Source organism: Euprymna scolopes, chromosome 11 (assembly GCF_053919585.1).
Source record: "Euprymna scolopes isolate OS-2025 chromosome 11, ASM5391958v1, whole genome shotgun sequence".
Classification (NCBI taxonomy): Eukaryota; Metazoa; Mollusca; class Cephalopoda; order Sepiida; family Sepiolidae; genus Euprymna; species Euprymna scolopes.
The window spans coordinates 2,367,501-2,386,923 of record NC_136492.1 but is presented as its reverse complement, the minus strand read 5'-3'; the positions used below and the strand labels follow the sequence as shown (position 1 = coordinate 2,386,923).

General features: G+C 24.5%; 1 protein-coding gene across 2 annotated transcripts in view; it reads left to right on the top strand.

Annotated features, from left to right (window-relative positions):
• Positions 1-19,423, top strand: part of LOC145287723 (adenylate kinase 9-like) — a 307,372-nt gene that overhangs the window by 211,068 nt on the left and 76,881 nt on the right. For both annotated transcript variants that reach the window (XM_080135474.1, XM_080135475.1), the window contains exons 26-27: positions 17,586-17,654; positions 19,277-19,423. The exon at positions 19,277-19,423 is cut by the window's right edge and continues 39 nt beyond it. In XM_080135474.1, the coding sequence (XP_079991600.1) occupies positions 17,586-17,654; positions 19,277-19,423 (216 nt within the window). The remainder of the gene's footprint in view (positions 1-17,585; positions 17,655-19,276) is intronic.

Genomic DNA, 19,423 nt, shown 5'->3' with positions numbered 1-19,423 from the left:
AAAGTCATGAAAAATAATAACTCAGTTTTTGTTGTTTCTTTTTTTATAAAATTCGTATAAAATCATACAAATCATATAGAAATTATGTGAAAGTCATAAAAAATAATAACTCAGTTTTTGTTGTTTCTTTTTTTATAAAATTCGTATAAAATCATACAAATCATATAGAAATTATGTGAAAGTCATAAAAAATAATAACTCAGTTTTTGTTGTTTCTTTTTTTATAAAATTCGTATAAAATCATACAAATCATATAGAAATTATGTGAAAGTCATAAAAAATAATAACTCAGTTTTTGTTGTTTCTTTTTTTATAAAATTCGTATAAAATCATACAAATCATATAGAAATTATGTAAAAGTCATGAAAAATAATAACTCAGTTTTTGTTGTTTCTTTTTTTATAAAATTCGTATAAAATCATACAAATCATATAGAAATTATGTGAAAGTCATAAAAAATAATAACTCAGTTTTTGTTGTTTCTTTTTTTATAAAATTCGTATAAAATCATACAAATCATATAGAAATTATGTGAAAGTCATAAAAAATAATAACTCAGTTTTTGTTGTTTCTTTTTTTATAAAATTCGTATAAAATCATACAAATCATATGAAATTATGTAAAAGTCATGAAAAATAATAACTCAGTTTTTGTTGTTTCTTTTTTTATAAAATTCGTATAAAATCATACAAATCATATAGAAATTACGTGAAAGTCATAAAAATAATAACTCAGTTTTTGTTGTTTCTTTTTTTATAAAATTCGTATAAAATCATACAAATCATATAGAAATTATGTGAAAGTCATAAAAAATAATAACTCAGTTTTTGTTGTTTCTTTTTTTATAAAATTCGTATAAAATCATACAAATCATATAGAAATTATGTGAAAGTCATAAAAAATAATAACTCAGTTTTTGTTGTTTCTTTTTTTATAAAATTCGTATAAAATCATACAAATCATATAGAAATTATGTAAAAGTCATAAAAAATAATAACTCAGTTTTTGTTGTTTCTTTTTTTATAAAATTCGTATAAAATCATACAAATCATATGAAATTATGTAAAAGTCATGAAAAATAATAACTCAGTTTTTGTTGTTTCTTTTTTTATAAAATTCGTATAAAATCATACAAATCATATAGAAATTATGTGAAAGTCATAAAAAATAATAACTCAGTTTTTGTTGTTTCTTTTTTTATAAAATTCGTATAAAATCATACAAATCATATAGAAATTATGTGAAAGTCATAAAAAATAATAACTCAGTTTTTGTTGTTTCTTTTTTTATAAAATTCGTATAAAATCATACAAATCATATAGAAATTATGTAAAAGTCATGAAAAATAATAACTCAGTTTTTGTTGTTTCTTTTTTTATAAAATTCGTATAAAATCATACAAATCATATAGAAATTATGTGAAAGTCATAAAAAATAATAACTCAGTTTTTGTTGTTTCTTTTTTTATAAAATTCGTATAAAATCATACAAATCATATAGAAATTATGTGAAAGTCATAAAAAATAATAACTCAGTTTTTGTTGTTTCTTTTTTTATAAAATTCGTCTAAAATCATACAAATCATATGAAATTATGTAAAAGTCATGAAAAATAATAACTCAGTTTTTGTTGTTTCTTTTTTTATAAAATTCGTATAAAATCATACAAATCATATAGAAATTATGTGAAAGTCATAAAAAATAATAACTCAGTTTTTGTTGTTTCTTTTTTTATAAAATTCGTATAAAATCATACAAATCATATAGAAATTATGTGAAAGTCATGAAAAATAATAACTCAGTTTTTGTTGTTTCTTTTTTTTATAAAATTCGTATAAAATCATACAAATCATATAGAAATTATGTGAAAGTCATAAAAAATAATAACTCAGTTTTTGTTGTTTCTTTTTTTTATAAAATTCGTATAAAATCATACAAATCATATAGAAATTATGTGAAAGTCATAAAAAATAATAACTCAGTTTTTGTTGTTTCTTTTTTTATAAAATTCGTATAAAATCATACAAATCATATAGAAATTATGTGAAAGTCATAAAAAATAATAACTCAGTTTTTGTTGTTTCTTTTTTTATAAAATTCGTATAAAATCATACAAATCATATAGAAATTATGTGAAAGTCATAAAAAATAATAACTCAGTTTTTGTTGTGTCTTTTTTTATAAAATTCGTATAAAATCATACAAATCATATAGAAATTATGTGAAAGTCATGAAAAATAATAACTCAGTTTTTGTTGTTTCTTTTTTTTATAAAATTCGTATAAAATCATACAAATCATATAGAAATTATGTGAAAGTCATAAAAAATAATAACTCAGTTTTTGTTGTTTCTTTTTTTTATAAAATTCGTATAAAATCATACAAATCATATAGAAATTATGTGAAAATCATAAAAAATAATAACTCAGTTTTTGTTGTTTCTTTTTTTATAAAATTCGTATAAAATCATACAAATCATATAGAAATTATGTGAAAGTCATGAAAAATAATAACTCAGTTTTTGTTGTTTCTTTTTTTATAAAATTCGTATAAAATCATACAAATCATATAGAAATTATGTGAAAGTCATAAAAAATAATAACTCAGTTTTTGTTGTTTCTTTTTTTATAAAATTCGTATAAAATCATACAAATCATATAGAAATTATGTGAAAGTCATAAAAAATAATAACTCAGTTTTTGTTGTTTCTTTTTTTATAAAATTCGTATAAAATCATACAAATCATATAGAAATTATGTGAAAGTCATAAAAAATAATAACTCAGTTTTTGTTGTTTCTTTTTTTATAAAATTCGTATAAAATCATACAAATCATATAGAAATTATGTGAAAGTCATAAAAAATAATAACTCAGTTTTTGTTGTTTCTTTTTTTATAAAATTCGTATAAAATCATACAAATCATATAGAAATTATGTGAAAGTCATAAAAAATAATAACTCAGTTTTTGTTGTTTCTTTTTTTATAAAATTCGTATAAAATCATACAAATCATATGAAATTATGTAAAAGTCATGAAAAATAATAACTCAGTTTTTGTTGTTTCTTTTTTTATAAAATTCGTATAAAATCATACAAATCATATGAAATTATGTAAAAGTCATGAAAAATAATAACTCAGTTTTTGTTGTTTCTTTTTTTATAAAATTCGTATAAAATCATACAAATCATATAGAAATTATGTGAAAGTCATAAAAAATAATAACTCAGTTTTTGTTGTTTCTTTTTTTATAAAATTCGTATAAAATCATACAAATCATATAGAAATTATGTGAAAGTCATAAAAAATAATAACTCAGTTTTTGTTGTTTCTTTTTTTATAAAATTCGTATAAAATCATACAAATCATATAGAAATTATGTGAAAGTCATAAAAAATAATAACTCAGTTTTTGTTGTTTCTTTTTTTATAAAATTCGTATAAAATCATACAAATCATATAGAAATTATGTGAAAGTCATAAAAAATAATAACTCAGTTTTTGTTGTTTCTTTTTTTATAAAATTCGTATAAAATCATACAAATCATATAGAAATTATGTGAAAGTCATAAAAAATAATAACTCAGTTTTTGTTGTTTCTTTTTTTATAAAATTCGTATAAAATCATACAAATCATATAGAAATTATGTGAAAGTCATAAAAAATAATAACTCAGTTTTTGTTGTTTCTTTTTTTATAAAATTCGTATAAAATCATACAAATCATATAGAAATTATGTAAAAGTCATGAAAAATAATAACTCAGTTTTTGTTGTTTCTTTTTTTATAAAATTCGTATAAAATCATACAAATCATATAGAAATTATGTGAAAGTCATAAAAAATAATAACTCAGTTTTTGTTGTTTCTTTTTTTATAAAATTCGTATAAAATCATACAAATCATATAGAAATTATGTGAAAGTCATAAAAAATAATAACTCAGTTTTTGTTGTTTCTTTTTTTATAAAATTCGTATAAAATCATACAAATCATATGAAATTATGTAAAAGTCATGAAAAATAATAACTCAGTTTTTGTTGTTTCTTTTTTTATAAAATTCGTATAAAATCATACAAATCATATAGAAATTATGTGAAAGTCATAAAAAATAATAACTCAGTTTTTGTTGTTTCTTTTTTTATAAAATTCGTATAAAATCATACAAATCATATAGAAATTATGTGAAAGTCATAAAAAATAATAACTCAGTTTTTGTTGTTTCTTTTTTTATAAAATTCGTATAAAATCATACAAATCATATAGAAATTATGTGAAAGTCATAAAAAATAATAACTCAGTTTTTGTTGTTTCTTTTTTTATAAAATTCGTATAAAATCATACAAATCATATAGAAATTATGTAAAAGTCATGAAAAATAATAACTCAGTTTTTGTTGTTTCTTTTTTTATAAAATTCGTATAAAATCATACAAATCATATAGAAATTATGTGAAAGTCATAAAAAATAATAACTCAGTTTTTGTTGTTTCTTTTTTTATAAAATTCGTATAAAATCATACAAATCATATAGAAATTATGTGAAAGTCATAAAAAATAATAACTCAGTTTTTGTTGTTTCTTTTTTTATAAAATTCGTATAAAATCATACAAATCATATGAAATTATGTAAAAGTCATGAAAAATAATAACTCAGTTTTTGTTGTTTCTTTTTTTATAAAATTCGTATAAAATCATACAAATCATATAGAAATTATGTGAAAGTCATAAAAAATAATAACTCAGTTTTTGTTGTTTCTTTTTTTATAAAATTCGTATAAAATCATACAAATCATATAGAAATTATGTGAAAGTCATAAAAAATAATAACTCAGTTTTTGTTGTTTCTTTTTTTATAAAATTCGTATAAAATCATACAAATCATATAGAAATTATGTGAAAGTCATAAAAAATAATAACTCAGTTTTTGTTGTTTCTTTTTTTATAAAATTCGTATAAAATCATACAAATCATATAGAAATTATGTGAAAGTCATAAAAAATAATAACTCAGTTTTTGTTGTTTCTTTTTTTATAAAATTCGTATAAAATCATACAAATCATATGAAATTATGTAAAAGTCATGAAAAATAATAACTCAGTTTTTGTTGTTTCTTTTTTTATAAAATTCGTATAAAATCATACAAATCATATAGAAATTATGTGAAAGTCATAAAAAATAATAACTCAGTTTTTGTTGTTTCTTTTTTTATAAAATTCGTATAAAATCATACAAATCATATAGAAATTATGTGAAAGTCATAAAAAATAATAACTCAGTTTTTGTTGTTTCTTTTTTTATAAAATTCATATAAAATCATACAAATCATATAGAAATTATGTGAAAGTCATGAAAAATAATAACTCAGTTTTTGTTGTTTCTTTTTTTATAAAATTCGTATAAAATCATACAAATCATATAGAAATTATGTGAAAGTCATAAAAAATAATAACTCAGTTTTTGTTGTTTCTTTTTTTATAAAATTCGTATAAAATCATACAAATCATATAGAAATTATGTGAAAGTCATAAAAAATAATAACTCAGTTTTTGTTGTTTCTTTTTTTATAAAATTCGTATAAAATCATACAAATCATATAGAAATTATGTGAAAGTCATGAAAAATAATAACTCAGTTTTTGTTGTTTCTTTTTTTTATAAAATTCGTATAAAATCATACAAATCATATAGAAATTATGTGAAAGTCATAAAAAATAATAACTCAGTTTTTGTTGTTTCTTTTTTTTATAAAATTCGTATAAAATCATACAAATCATATAGAAATTATGTGAAAGTCATAAAAAATAATAACTCAGTTTTTGTTGTTTCTTTTTTTATAAAATTCGTATAAAATCATACAAATCATATAGAAATTATGTGAAAGTCATAAAAAATAATAACTCAGTTTTTGTTGTTTCTTTTTTTATAAAATTCGTATAAAATCATACAAATCATATAGAAATTATGTGAAAGTCATAAAAAATAATAACTCAGTTTTTGTTGTTTCTTTTTTTATAAAATTCGTATAAAATCATACAAATCATATAGAAATTATGTGAAAGTCATGAAAAATAATAACTCAGTTTTTGTTGTTTCTTTTTTTTATAAAATTCGTATAAAATCATACAAATCATATAGAAATTATGTGAAAGTCATAAAAAATAATAACTCAGTTTTTGTTGTTTCTTTTTTTTATAAAATTCGTATAAAATCATACATATCATATAGAAATTATGTGAAAGTCATAAAAAATAATAACTCAGTTTTTGTTGTTTCTTTTTTTATAAAATTCGTATAAAATCATACAAATCATATAGAAATTATGTGAAAGTCATAAAAAATAATAACTCAGTTTTTGTTGTTTCTTTTTTTATAAAATTCGTATAAAATCATACAAATCATATAGAAATTATGTGAAAGTCATAAAAAATAATAACTCAGTTTTTGTTGTTTCTTTTTTTATAAAATTCGTATAAAATCATACAAATCATATAGAAATTATGTGAAAGTCATGAAAAATAATAACTCAGTTTTTGTTGTTTCTTTTTTTTATAAAATTCGTATAAAATCATACAAATCATATAGAAATTATGTGAAAGTCATAAAAAATAATAACTCAGTTTTTGTTGTTTCTTTTTTTTATAAAATTCGTATAAAATCATACAAATCATATAGAAATTATGTGAAAGTCATAAAAAATAATAACTCAGTTTTTGTTGTTTCTTTTTTTATAAAATTCGTATAAAATCATACAAATCATATAGAAATTATGTGAAAGTCATGAAAAATAATAACTCAGTTTTTGTTGTTTCTTTTTTTATAAAATTCGTATAAAATCATACAAATCATATAGAAATTATGTGAAAGTCATAAAAAATAATAACTCAGTTTTTGTTGTTTCTTTTTTTATAAAATTCGTATAAAATCATACAAATCATATAGAAATTATGTGAAAGTCATAAAAAATAATAACTCAGTTTTTGTTGTTTCTTTTTTTATAAAATTCGTATAAAATCATACAAATCATATAGAAATTATGTTAAAGTCATAAAAAATAATAACTCAGTTTTTGTTGTTTCTTTTTTTATAAAATTCGTATAAAATCATACAAATCATATAGAAATTATGTGAAAGTCATAAAAAATAATAACTCAGTTTTTGTTGTTTCTTTTTTTATAAAATTCGTATAAAATCATACAAATCATATAGAAATTATGTGAAAGTCATAAAAAATAATAACTCAGTTTTTGTTGTTTCTTTTTTTATAAAATTCGTATAAAATCATACAAATCATATGAAATTATGTAAAAGTCATGAAAAATAATAACTCAGTTTTTGTTGTTTCTTTTTTTATAAAATTCGTATAAAATCATACAAATCATATGAAATTATGTAAAAGTCATGAAAAATAATAACTCAGTTTTTGTTGTTTCTTTTTTTATAAAATTCGTATAAAATCATACAAATCATATAGAAATTATGTGAAAGTCATAAAAAATAATAACTCAGTTTTTGTTGTTTCTTTTTTTATAAAATTCGTATAAAATCATACAAATCATATAGAAATTATGTGAAAGTCATAAAAAATAATAACTCAGTTTTTGTTGTTTCTTTTTTTATAAAATTCGTATAAAATCATACAAATCATATAGAAATTATGTGAAAGTCATAAAAAATAATAACTCAGTTTTTGTTGTTTCTTTTTTTATAAAATTCGTATAAAATCATACAAATCATATAGAAATTATGTGAAAGTCATAAAAAATAATAACTCAGTTTTTGTTGTTTCTTTTTTTATAAAATTCGTATAAAATCATACAAATCATATAGAAATTATGTGAAAGTCATAAAAAATAATAACTCAGTTTTTGTTGTTTCTTTTTTTATAAAATTCGTATAAAATCATACAAATCATATAGAAATTATGTGAAAGTCATAAAAAATAATAACTCAGTTTTTGTTGTTTCTTTTTTTATAAAATTCGTATAAAATCATACAAATCATATAGAAATTATGTAAAAGTCATGAAAAATAATAACTCAGTTTTTGTTGTTTCTTTTTTTATAAAATTCGTATAAAATCATACAAATCATATAGAAATTATGTGAAAGTCATAAAAAATAATAACTCAGTTTTTGTTGTTTCTTTTTTTATAAAATTCGTATAAAATCATACAAATCATATAGAAATTATGTGAAAGTCATAAAAAATAATAACTCAGTTTTTGTTGTTTCTTTTTTTATAAAATTCGTATAAAATCATACAAATCATATGAAATTATGTAAAAGTCATGAAAAATAATAACTCAGTTTTTGTTGTTTCTTTTTTTATAAAATTCGTATAAAATCATACAAATCATATAGAAATTATGTGAAAGTCATAAAAAATAATAACTCAGTTTTTGTTGTTTCTTTTTTTATAAAATTCGTATAAAATCATACAAATCATATAGAAATTATGTGAAAGTCATAAAAAATAATAACTCAGTTTTTGTTGTTTCTTTTTTTATAAAATTCGTATAAAATCATACAAATCATATAGAAATTATGTGAAAGTCATAAAAAATAATAACTCAGTTTTTGTTGTTTCTTTTTTTATAAAATTCGTATAAAATCATACAAATCATATAGAAATTATGTGAAAGTCATAAAAAATAATAACTCAGTTTTTGTTGTTTCTTTTTTTATAAAATTCGTATAAAATCATACAAATCATATAGAAATTATGTAAAAGTCATGAAAAATAATAACTCAGTTTTTGTTGTTTCTTTTTTTATAAAATTCGTATAAAATCATACAAATCATATAGAAATTATGTGAAAGTCATAAAAAATAATAACTCAGTTTTTGTTGTTTCTTTTTTTATAAAATTCGTATAAAATCATACAAATCATATAGAAATTATGTGAAAGTCATAAAAAATAATAACTCAGTTTTTGTTGTTTCTTTTTTTATAAAATTCGTATAAAATCATACAAATCATATAGAAATTATGTGAAAGTCATAAAAAATAATAACTCAGTTTTTGTTGTTTCTTTTTTTATAAAATTCGTATAAAATCATACAAATCATATAGAAATTATGTGAAAGTCATGAAAAATAATAACTCAGTTTTTGTTGTTTCTTTTTTTATAAAATTCGTATAAAATCATACAAATCATATAGAAATTATGTGAAAGTCATAAAAAATAATAACTCAGTTTTTGTTGTTTCTTTTTTTATAAAATTCGTATAAAATCATACAAATCATATAGAAATTATGTGAAAGTCATAAAAAATAATAACTCAGTTTTTGTTGTTTCTTTTTTTATAAAATTCGTATAAAATCATACAAATCATATAGAAATTATGTGAAAGTCATGAAAAATAATAACTCAGTTTTTGTTGTTTCTTTTTTTTATAAAATTCGTATAAAATCATACAAATCATATAGAAATTATGTGAAAGTCATAAAAAATAATAACTCAGTTTTTGTTGTTTCTTTTTTTTATAAAATTCGTATAAAATCATACAAATCATATAGAAATTATGTGAAAGTCATAAAAAATAATAACTCAGTTTTTGTTGTTTCTTTTTTTATAAAATTCGTATAAAATCATACAAATCATATAGAAATTATGTGAAAGTCATAAAAAATAATAACTCAGTTTTTGTTGTTTCTTTTTTTATAAAATTCGTATAAAATCATACAAATCATATAGAAATTATGTGAAAGTCATAAAAAATAATAACTCAGTTTTTGTTGTTTCTTTTTTTATAAAATTCGTATAAAATCATACAAATCATATAGAAATTATGTGAAAGTCATGAAAAATAATAACTCAGTTTTTGTTGTTTCTTTTTTTTATAAAATTCGTATAAAATCATACAAATCATATAGAAATTATGTGAAAGTCATAAAAAATAATAACTCAGTTTTTGTTGTTTCTTTTTTTATAAAATTCGTATAAAATCATACAAATCATATAGAAATTATGTGAAAGTCATAAAAAATAATAACTCAGTTTTTGTTGTTTCTTTTTTTATAAAATTCGTATAAAATCATACAAATCATATAGAAATTATGTGAAAGTCATGAAAAATAATAACTCAGTTTTTGTTGTTTCTTTTTTTATAAAATTCGTATAAAATCATACAAATCATATAGAAATTATGTGAAAGTCATAAAAAATAATAACTCAGTTTTTGTTGTTTCTTTTTTTATAAAATTCGTATAAAATCATACAAATCATATAGAAATTATGTGAAAGTCATAAAAAATAATAACTCAGTTTTTGTTGTTTCTTTTTTTATAAAATTCGTATAAAATCATACAAATCATATAGAAATTATGTGAAAGTCATGAAAAATAATAACTCAGTTTTTGTTGTTTCTTTTTTTTATAAAATTCGTATAAAATCATACAAATCATATAGAAATTATGTGAAAGTCATAAAAAATAATAACTCAGTTTTTGTTGTTTCTTTTTTTTATAAAATTCGTATAAAATCATACAAATCATATAGAAATTATGTGAAAGTCATAAAAAATAATAACTCAGTTTTTGTTGTTTCTTTTTTTATAAAATTCGTATAAAATCATACAAATCATATAGAAATTATGTGAAAGTCATAAAAAATAATAACTCAGTTTTTGTTGTTTCTTTTTTTATAAAATTCGTATAAAATCATACAAATCATATAGAAATTATGTGAAAGTCATAAAAAATAATAACTCAGTTTTTGTTGTTTCTTTTTTTATAAAATTCGTATAAAATCATACAAATCATATAGAAATTATGTGAAAGTCATGAAAAATAATAACTCAGTTTTTGTTGTTTCTTTTTTTTATAAAATTCGTATAAAATCATACAAATCATATAGAAATTATGTGAAAGTCATAAAAAATAATAACTCAGTTTTTGTTGTTTCTTTTTTTATAAAATTCGTATAAAATCATACAAATCATATAGAAATTATGTGAAAGTCATGAAAAATAATAACTCAGTTTTTGTTGTTTCTTTTTTTATAAAATTCGTATAAAATCATACAAATCATATAGAAATTATGTGAAAGTCATAAAAAATAATAACTCAGTTTTTGTTGTTTCTTTTTTTATAAAATTCGTATAAAATCATACAAATCATATAGAAATTATGTGAAAGTCATAAAAAATAATAACTCAGTTTTTGTTGTTTCTTTTTTTATAAAATTCGTATAAAATCATACAAATCATATAGAAATTATGTGAAAGTCATAAAAAATAATAACTCAGTTTTTGTTGTTTCTTTTTTTATAAAATTCGTATAAAATCATACAAATCATATAGAAATTATGTGAAAGTCATGAAAAATAATAACTCAGTTTTTGTTGTTTCTTTTTTTATAAAATTCGTATAAAATCATACAAATCATATAGAAATTATGTGAAAGTCATAAAAAATCATATACAAACATAAAAAGAATATAAAATTCAAGTAAAAATCAGCTAAAATCCTATGAAATTATATAAAAATCATAATCATATAAACATTACATGAAAATCATATAAAAATTATATAAAGTTATAAAAAAATCGTATGAAGTCATAAAAATAATATAAAAATCAAATAAATATCGTAAATAATCAAAAATCATCTAAAATCCTTAAATCATATAAAATCATAATAATCATATGAAATTATGATTATATAAAAACCATATAAAACCATAATAACCATATAAAAACATACAAAATCATAATCATAATAATCATATGAAATTATAATAATCATATGAAATTATGATTATATAAAAACCATATAAAACCATAATAACCATATAAAAAACATACAAAATCATAATCATAATAATCATATGAAATTATAATTATATAAAAACCATATAAAACCATAATAACCATATCAAAACCATACAAAATCATAAATAATCATATAAAATCATAAAAATTATATTAAACTCATATAAAAATCATTTATCATCACAAAAAACATATATAGAATCATATAAGAAATAATAGAAAACTCACAAAAATGATATAAATTATATGAACCATACGAAATCATAGAAAATACATGAGGAATCATATAAAACTCATAAAATATAAAAATCATATAAAATACACATACAATTCAAACTATAATAAATGAAACAAAAATCATATAAACATATCAGAAATATTAAATTCACAAAAAATAATATAAAAATATAAATAATCATATATAATCATAAAAAGTATATAAAAATCATATAAAATTATATAAAAAATTATATAAAAATTATATAAAAATCATAAAATTATATAAAAATCATATAAAAATTACATAATATCACAAAAATTATATAAAAATTATATAAATTTTATATAAAAATTATATAAAATTATATAAAAGTTATAAAAGTCATACAAACCTTCAAAAATTATATAAAATTATACAAAAATCTTATATAATTTTTATCTGATTTTTATATAATTTTATATGATTTTTATATAATTTTATATAGTTTTGACAAACAAAAACAACGGAATTTATAGGATCCCATACTGCTTCGACTGCAATCTTTATTTTATATGCAAGTATGTGTTGGACGGTTTTTAGAAATTGACTTCTAACCTGGCAATCTTTATATTTACTCTTTTTTTCTCTCGTGTCCATTTTTATTGCTTCCTTTCATGTTTACTTGGCATTCTCCATGTGAACTCAACCTGCTACCTCAACTGCACTACATCTACTAACCCAAGAATTTTGTTTTTAATAACATGACCCAATAATTGGTAGAAGTGACGAAATTTTATTTAATTCTACAAGTAATTGTTGATCAATTAAGGTCAAATTCTATCAGCATATAAACTCATATTGAAAGTATATTGAATAAAAATCATATAAAGTCTTTATTAAAATCAATGAAAATGGCCGCGCTCTTTGCTAGTAAAATTTATAAAGTTTTGAAAATGACGTAAAAGTAAAAAATTATACAAAATATTGTTAGAAACCCACCCAATATATGTTACCGTGACATATATTGGGTGGGTTTTTAACAGTACTTTGTATAATTTTTTAGTTTTAAGTCATTTTTAATTTTACGATCCAAGAGCACAGCCATTTTTCTTACTCTATCGTAAACGCAAGACACTTTGTTTTTCGAACCGATTGGACGTTTTAAACTGAGTAAAACCACAAAAAAATTTTCTCAGAGAAGTAGAAGAGTAATTGAGCATAACAGCATAGCTTAACTTTCAAATACGTCGGTAGACGGCGCTCGCATAGATCAATTGAGGTATGGAAGCACAAAATGGAAACAATACCTCCGCTTTTCTGCAAAACTGCTTACTTATTTTTTTATTGCTTACTTTTTATAGCATTTTTTTTTTAAATAACTACGTTTATTTAAGTTAATATGTTATATATTTTGGTAAACTGTTTAGATATTTAAATATATTTATTTGCAGAAATATAAAAAAAAACTGACTGTGTCGCATTGTGTCCCAGATTTAGAAAGCTTTTTTTTTTTAAAGTGTTTGTTTCATTTATCTACATATTTTGTAAATATATTTATTTAAAGAAACGTGAAATATTGTTTAGAGCTTTAATAAGATTATTCGTTTCGCATTCATCATTTTGTAAATGTTAAAATTGCAAAAACGTGATATATTCATTGTTTTTTTTCATGATTTTGTAAATATCTAAATAGTTTGCCAAAAATAAATAAAAAATTGGTAAAAAAAGTTCACGAATTCAAATCAATATTTCACGAGAAATTTATTGTTTTTTTTTTCATGATTTTGTAAATATATATCTTTTTAAAATATCTAAATAGTTTGCCAAAAATAAATAAAAATTGGTAAAAAAAGTTCACGAATTCAAATCAATATTTCACGAGAAATTCATGTTTTTTTTTTTCATGTTCCTGTTAATAAATATATTTTAAAACATCTAAACACAAAAATTCTTAATATTTTGCGCAAATATATAAAGTTTTGAAGAAAAGTATTGTTTCCATTTTGTGCTTCCATACCTCAACTGATCTATACGAGCGCCCTCTAGCGACCTGCCTGAAAGTTAAGCTATCGCCTTATGCTCGATTATCAACTTATCTTGCTTTTGATAACATTTGTTATGTTTTGAAATTTGGACCATTTCTTCGAATCTTGTTGATTGTAAAACAAACCCACATTTAATTGTTTTTTTTTCCATTTAAAAATACCTTTTTCATTTAAAGTACAAACCATACTATTCTGCAAATATATAAGCATTTGTGTGTATCCGTCAAAATACATACTTAAAACAAGTGCGCTCTGAACTACACAAGTGTTTGCTTTTTTTTACTAAAAAAATTCGCCAGGCTAACTGATATTCTGACGAATTCCTTCAATGGAATAAACCACTTGCAATAAGTGTATATTTTATACTACTACAAAGCTTTACAGTATTGAGCAGTTATATATATATATATATATATATATATATATATATATATATATATATATATATATATATATATATTGCATACACGAGGGGTTTTAAAATATGAAATGAGATCTCAAACAAAATGGAAGAACCGAGATCTAAGTTAATTGTCATTCTGACGTTGCCAAAGCTTACGACTCTGTAGATCATCGTCAAGCTTAAAGATGGCTTCCCGTGTGGCAGGGATATCTCTAGAGAAGATCCTAATTTACCCTATATGTGCTTCCGGGTTGCACTTGCTTACACCACTGCATTTATATTTGCCCTCTATCGGCCCCATAACAACAAAGTTACTATCTTTAAGAGTTTATCTGAGAAAATAGACCAGATCTTGTCTGCACATCCCTCGGCTAACATCCACATCCGTGGTGACTTCAACGTCCATAACGTGGAATGGCTGACCCACTCAAATAAGACAGACGATGAGGGGAGGTTTTGTCATGATATTTTCAGGGGAAACAACTACTGGGGTACTATGTAGGGATTTTGGCAGCAAGATGTCGGTTCACGTTACACATGAACTTCTGCATGTCAGTACAGTTGGGGAAGCAGGGACCTGAAATGGAATTCCAAAATCTAACGGTTCTGGGGAAGAAACTACTGGAGTAGAAAGATCTTTTACATCTAGGGATCTCTACTGTGTGGGGGTGGGATTTAGCTGCCTGTCGGGTTTGTCGAGGGTGTTTACGTTGAGGGGGCACAAGTGCTTGCAGTTCGTCAGAGCATTCACCATTAAAATACTTGTAGAACAGGCAGAGGGATGCAACATTTCGGGACAGAAGCTGAAGCTTAGATGCCAATTCAGTGCCGATCAGATTGGCGACTCTCTTTTGAACCTTGTCTAGGAGCGAGAGACTATTAGCAGATGCACCAGCCCAAATATGACAGCAATACTCCATACATGGGCGAATGGTGGCCTTATAGAGGTACAAGATACTTTCGGGTGCTAGTAGTTTTTTAGCACGGTAGAGAGAGCCTACCTTCTTCACAGCAGCCCTGGCAATGCTTTCAATGTAATTGTTCCAACTCATGTTTCCTGTGAACGTTAAGCCAAGGAGTTTGAAAGATGTACTCTCAGATAAAGAGTCGTTGGCCATTGCTATTGGTGGCAGAGAAGATTTCTTCTAATTATTGAAGGAAACTAGTTTAGTCTTGGCAACATTGAATGTGACTATCCATTTTTGTCCCCATTCCACTACAGATTGGAGGTCATCTTCTACTGTTTTTTCCATTTCTTTAGTTATGTGTTCATTTGTTTTCCTGTCATGCCTGTTATAGAGTGTGGTGTCATCAGCATATATACTCATCTCACAAACAATTTTGTCAGGGAGGTCATTTATGAATATTAGGAATAATAGAGGTCCAAGGATAGACCCTTGAGGCACTCCCGCATTTATATCATATTGTTTAGATGTACGACCGTCGAGGACAACCTGGATTTTTCTCTTATCTAAGAACGATTTAATTATGTTAAGTATTCTACCAGTTATACCGTATGATCTAATTTTCCTGAGGAGACCCTCATGCCATACCCTGTCAAAAGCCTTAGATATATCTATAGCTACCGCTCTGTCCTCCCCTGCTTTGTCCAGTGAATGGTATATACGTTCAGAGATTACAGTTAGGATGTCTGCTGTGGAATGGGCTTATCTAAATCCATATTGTTGGTCAGTCAGAAGTTTAGCATCTGTAAGGTGATGGACTAGAGCATGGTTAATTATGGTCTCAAATATTTTGGTGAAAAGTGGGAGAAGGCTAATGGGGCGATAATTTGCTGTGTCAGTTCTTTCGCCAGAATTCTTGAATACTGGCACCACAGAAGCAGTTTTCCAACAGCTTGGAAAGCAAGATTCATTAAGGCATTTGTTGTAGAGTTTGGAGAGAACTGGAGCTACTTCGGCTGAGCACTTTTTTAATAGCACAGCTGGGATGAGATCAGGTCCACATGCTTTTTAAGTGTCAAGGTTTTTTATGATAGCATGCACCTGAGCAGGGGTGATTTTCAGATCGTCTAGCGTGGCGTCTGTCCGCAGAGGAAAATCAGGTAGGGGGTGGTTGAAAGGGTTCAGTGTAGAGTTTGAGGCAAACCAACTGGCAAGCATGTTAGCCTTTTCGGTTGCTGAGCAAACAACCTCGTGATTGTTGGTTAGTGGGGGAATTGTTGATTGCCCATTATTTACTACACTGTTGTAGATTTTCCAGAAGTCACGAGTTCCTAATTTTTGTGCTTCGATGCGTTTTTTAGTGGTTTCAGTAAATTCTCTCTTAGCTGTCGCTATTTCTTTCTTAACGTTACTTCTAGCTTCTATATACTTCTGTCTGTTTGAACTGGACTTATGTCGGTTAAATCTGTGGTATGCATGCTGCCTTTGAGCAATGGCAGTTGTGCAAGTAGAAGTAAACCATTGGGGAGAGTGGGGCTTGCTATAAAATTTCCGCATGGGAACATGTGCTTCAATTGCTGTTTTGAACCATTCAGTGGTCTCATTTGCGCACTGTTCAGCAGGAAGAGAAAAAATATTTCCCCATGGGGCATCTCTGATAAGATCTCTGATGGCTTCCCAGTCAGTCTTTTTATAATATCTCGTTGTTTTGAGCAGTGCTCTTCAGTTTTGGCTCTAGAGTTTAGGGCGATTTCAACCATTATCACTGCATGATCAGCGTTCCCAAGTAGGCTGTCAGCATTCGTTATACAATCATCGGGAACTGTGGTCAAAAACAGATCTAGAAGTGATGCGTGTTGTTCTTGCTGGTCAGGGAAACGGGTTGGAAACGTAACCAATTTTCTAAAAGTTTCATTAAAAATTCTCTGATAATTATTGTATTTTCTTTGTAACAACAGTTTTTTTTTTTTCATTTTTTAATTAATTTTTCATTGGGTTTCTCTTCGTAATTACAGAAATATTATTTTATTTCATTAATAAAATTGACCAAAAATGTTCGCGTGAAAAAAAAAAAAATATCACAGAATATTTGTTCGGCACTTTCCGGCGTTTTACGTAAACGGTCTAGAAAATTCCGACGATATCACAGTCCTTATTCTGTATAAGAATGCTTGTATACAATTATATTACTGAAAACTTTTGATTTATTTTTTTCTTAATCATTTTCGTGGAACATTATTTTTTTGTTTTTGTTTGATATTTTTAGGAACTCAAAATCAAGAAAAGACGCGAAGAACTCATGAAAGAATTGGAGGAAAAAAAACGAGCAAAACTGGTAATTTTAATTTTTAGGCGACAATTTCGTGTTTTGAGCATTTCATCATTTTGATTGTGTAATTGATATCCTTAGACAAACACAACTTTTTCCCTCCTACATATGACGTCACTTGCTGTTTTCTCATTTCTATTACCATGAAGTGTTACTCCTTTAGTCATCTAACCTTTGACCTCGGTTTTCATATGACTCTCACCTGATCATTTAAACTAGTTAACTTACGCAATTGAATGTATCACGCACACACAAACGCACGTACACACAAACGCATACACAGACACGCACACACACAAACACAAACACGCACAAACGCGCACGCACACGTACAAGCACAAACGTACGCACACTCATAGACACACTCACACACATACAAACGCGCGTGCACGCACACACACAAGCACAAACACACAAATACGAACACTCACACAAACACGCACACAAACGCGCACAGACGCACACACACAAACAGACATATTTTCCTAAAATATTATGTCATGCAAACATTACATTAAACTACATTCGTGGACAATTTGTAATTATTTTAAAAAATCGTTCTATCTTTACTTATATATGAAAGGATTGAAAGGCAGTTGTGTGCGCGTGTGTGTATGTGAGTGTGAGTGTAAGGGAGTGTGTGTACATGTGTGTATGCGTTTGTCAGTGTTTGTGTGTACGTGCGCCTGTGTACGTGCGTGTATATGTGTGTGTGTATGTGTGTGCGTATGTGCGTGCGTGTGTGTGTGCGTGCGTGTGTATATACGTGTGCATTTTATAAACCGTAGGTTCTTTGATAAGATAGGAGCGCGTTCAAAATAAATGTTTCTGTTTAAAGGCATCAATTCTATTTAAAGGCATCAATTGTGATGGATGGCTCTCATCTTGGGGAGGCTCCATGTTTTGACAAACTTCTGGGTTTGACCTTTACTCCTGCCCTAAAATGGAACACATACATCAAATCTGTTGCCAAGGTCGCTGGAAAAATGGTAGGATCCTTCTACCGCTCCAGAAGATATCTCACTACGGATGCAATTCTCTATCTATATAAAAGCCAAGTACGTCCAAGGATGGAATACTGCTGCCACATCTGGGCAGGAGCTGCTAAAAACAGCCTATCCTGCCTTGACAGAGTACAAAATAGACTTCGTGGCTTAGTGGGGGATGCCCTTTTCTCTTCCCTGCAACCTCTCTCCCACAGGAGGGACGTTGTGAGCCTGTCTTTGTTTTATTGTTACTTCCATGGCAAGCGCACGTCTTAGCTCCAAATCCCTGGTCCCCTCACCTCGCCAATCTTTCACAAAAAACACCCGTCTAACTGAAACCACTGTCAAAAATTTTCCACACTTTATCTGTGCCAAAATCAAAACGTAGATTCCATGAATAAAGCTTCTTTCTTAGAAGTGTACGCCTGTGGAACTCTTCAAGTCCAACATAAACAAATTCCTGATGAACCGCCCCCTTAAGTAAGACACTTTATCAAATCTTAACACTAACGTACTGTACATGCAATGACCCTTATCCCCGAGTGGCTTCCGGGCCTTGATAAGTGGTGAGCACCTTGTAAAAAAAAAGAAAGTTATATCCCAATGGTCATTTTTTTTATTATTTTTTTTCTTTTTTCGTAGGAAAAACTAAGAAAAGAAGAAGAAGCCCGCGAAAAAGATGCAGGAGATGCTAAAGAAGGAGAAACTGAGAGGGACGAGAATGAAGAGAATGAAAAAGGCGAAGACGTACAACCTGACGAACCTCTCGAAGAAGAAGAAGAGGAAGAA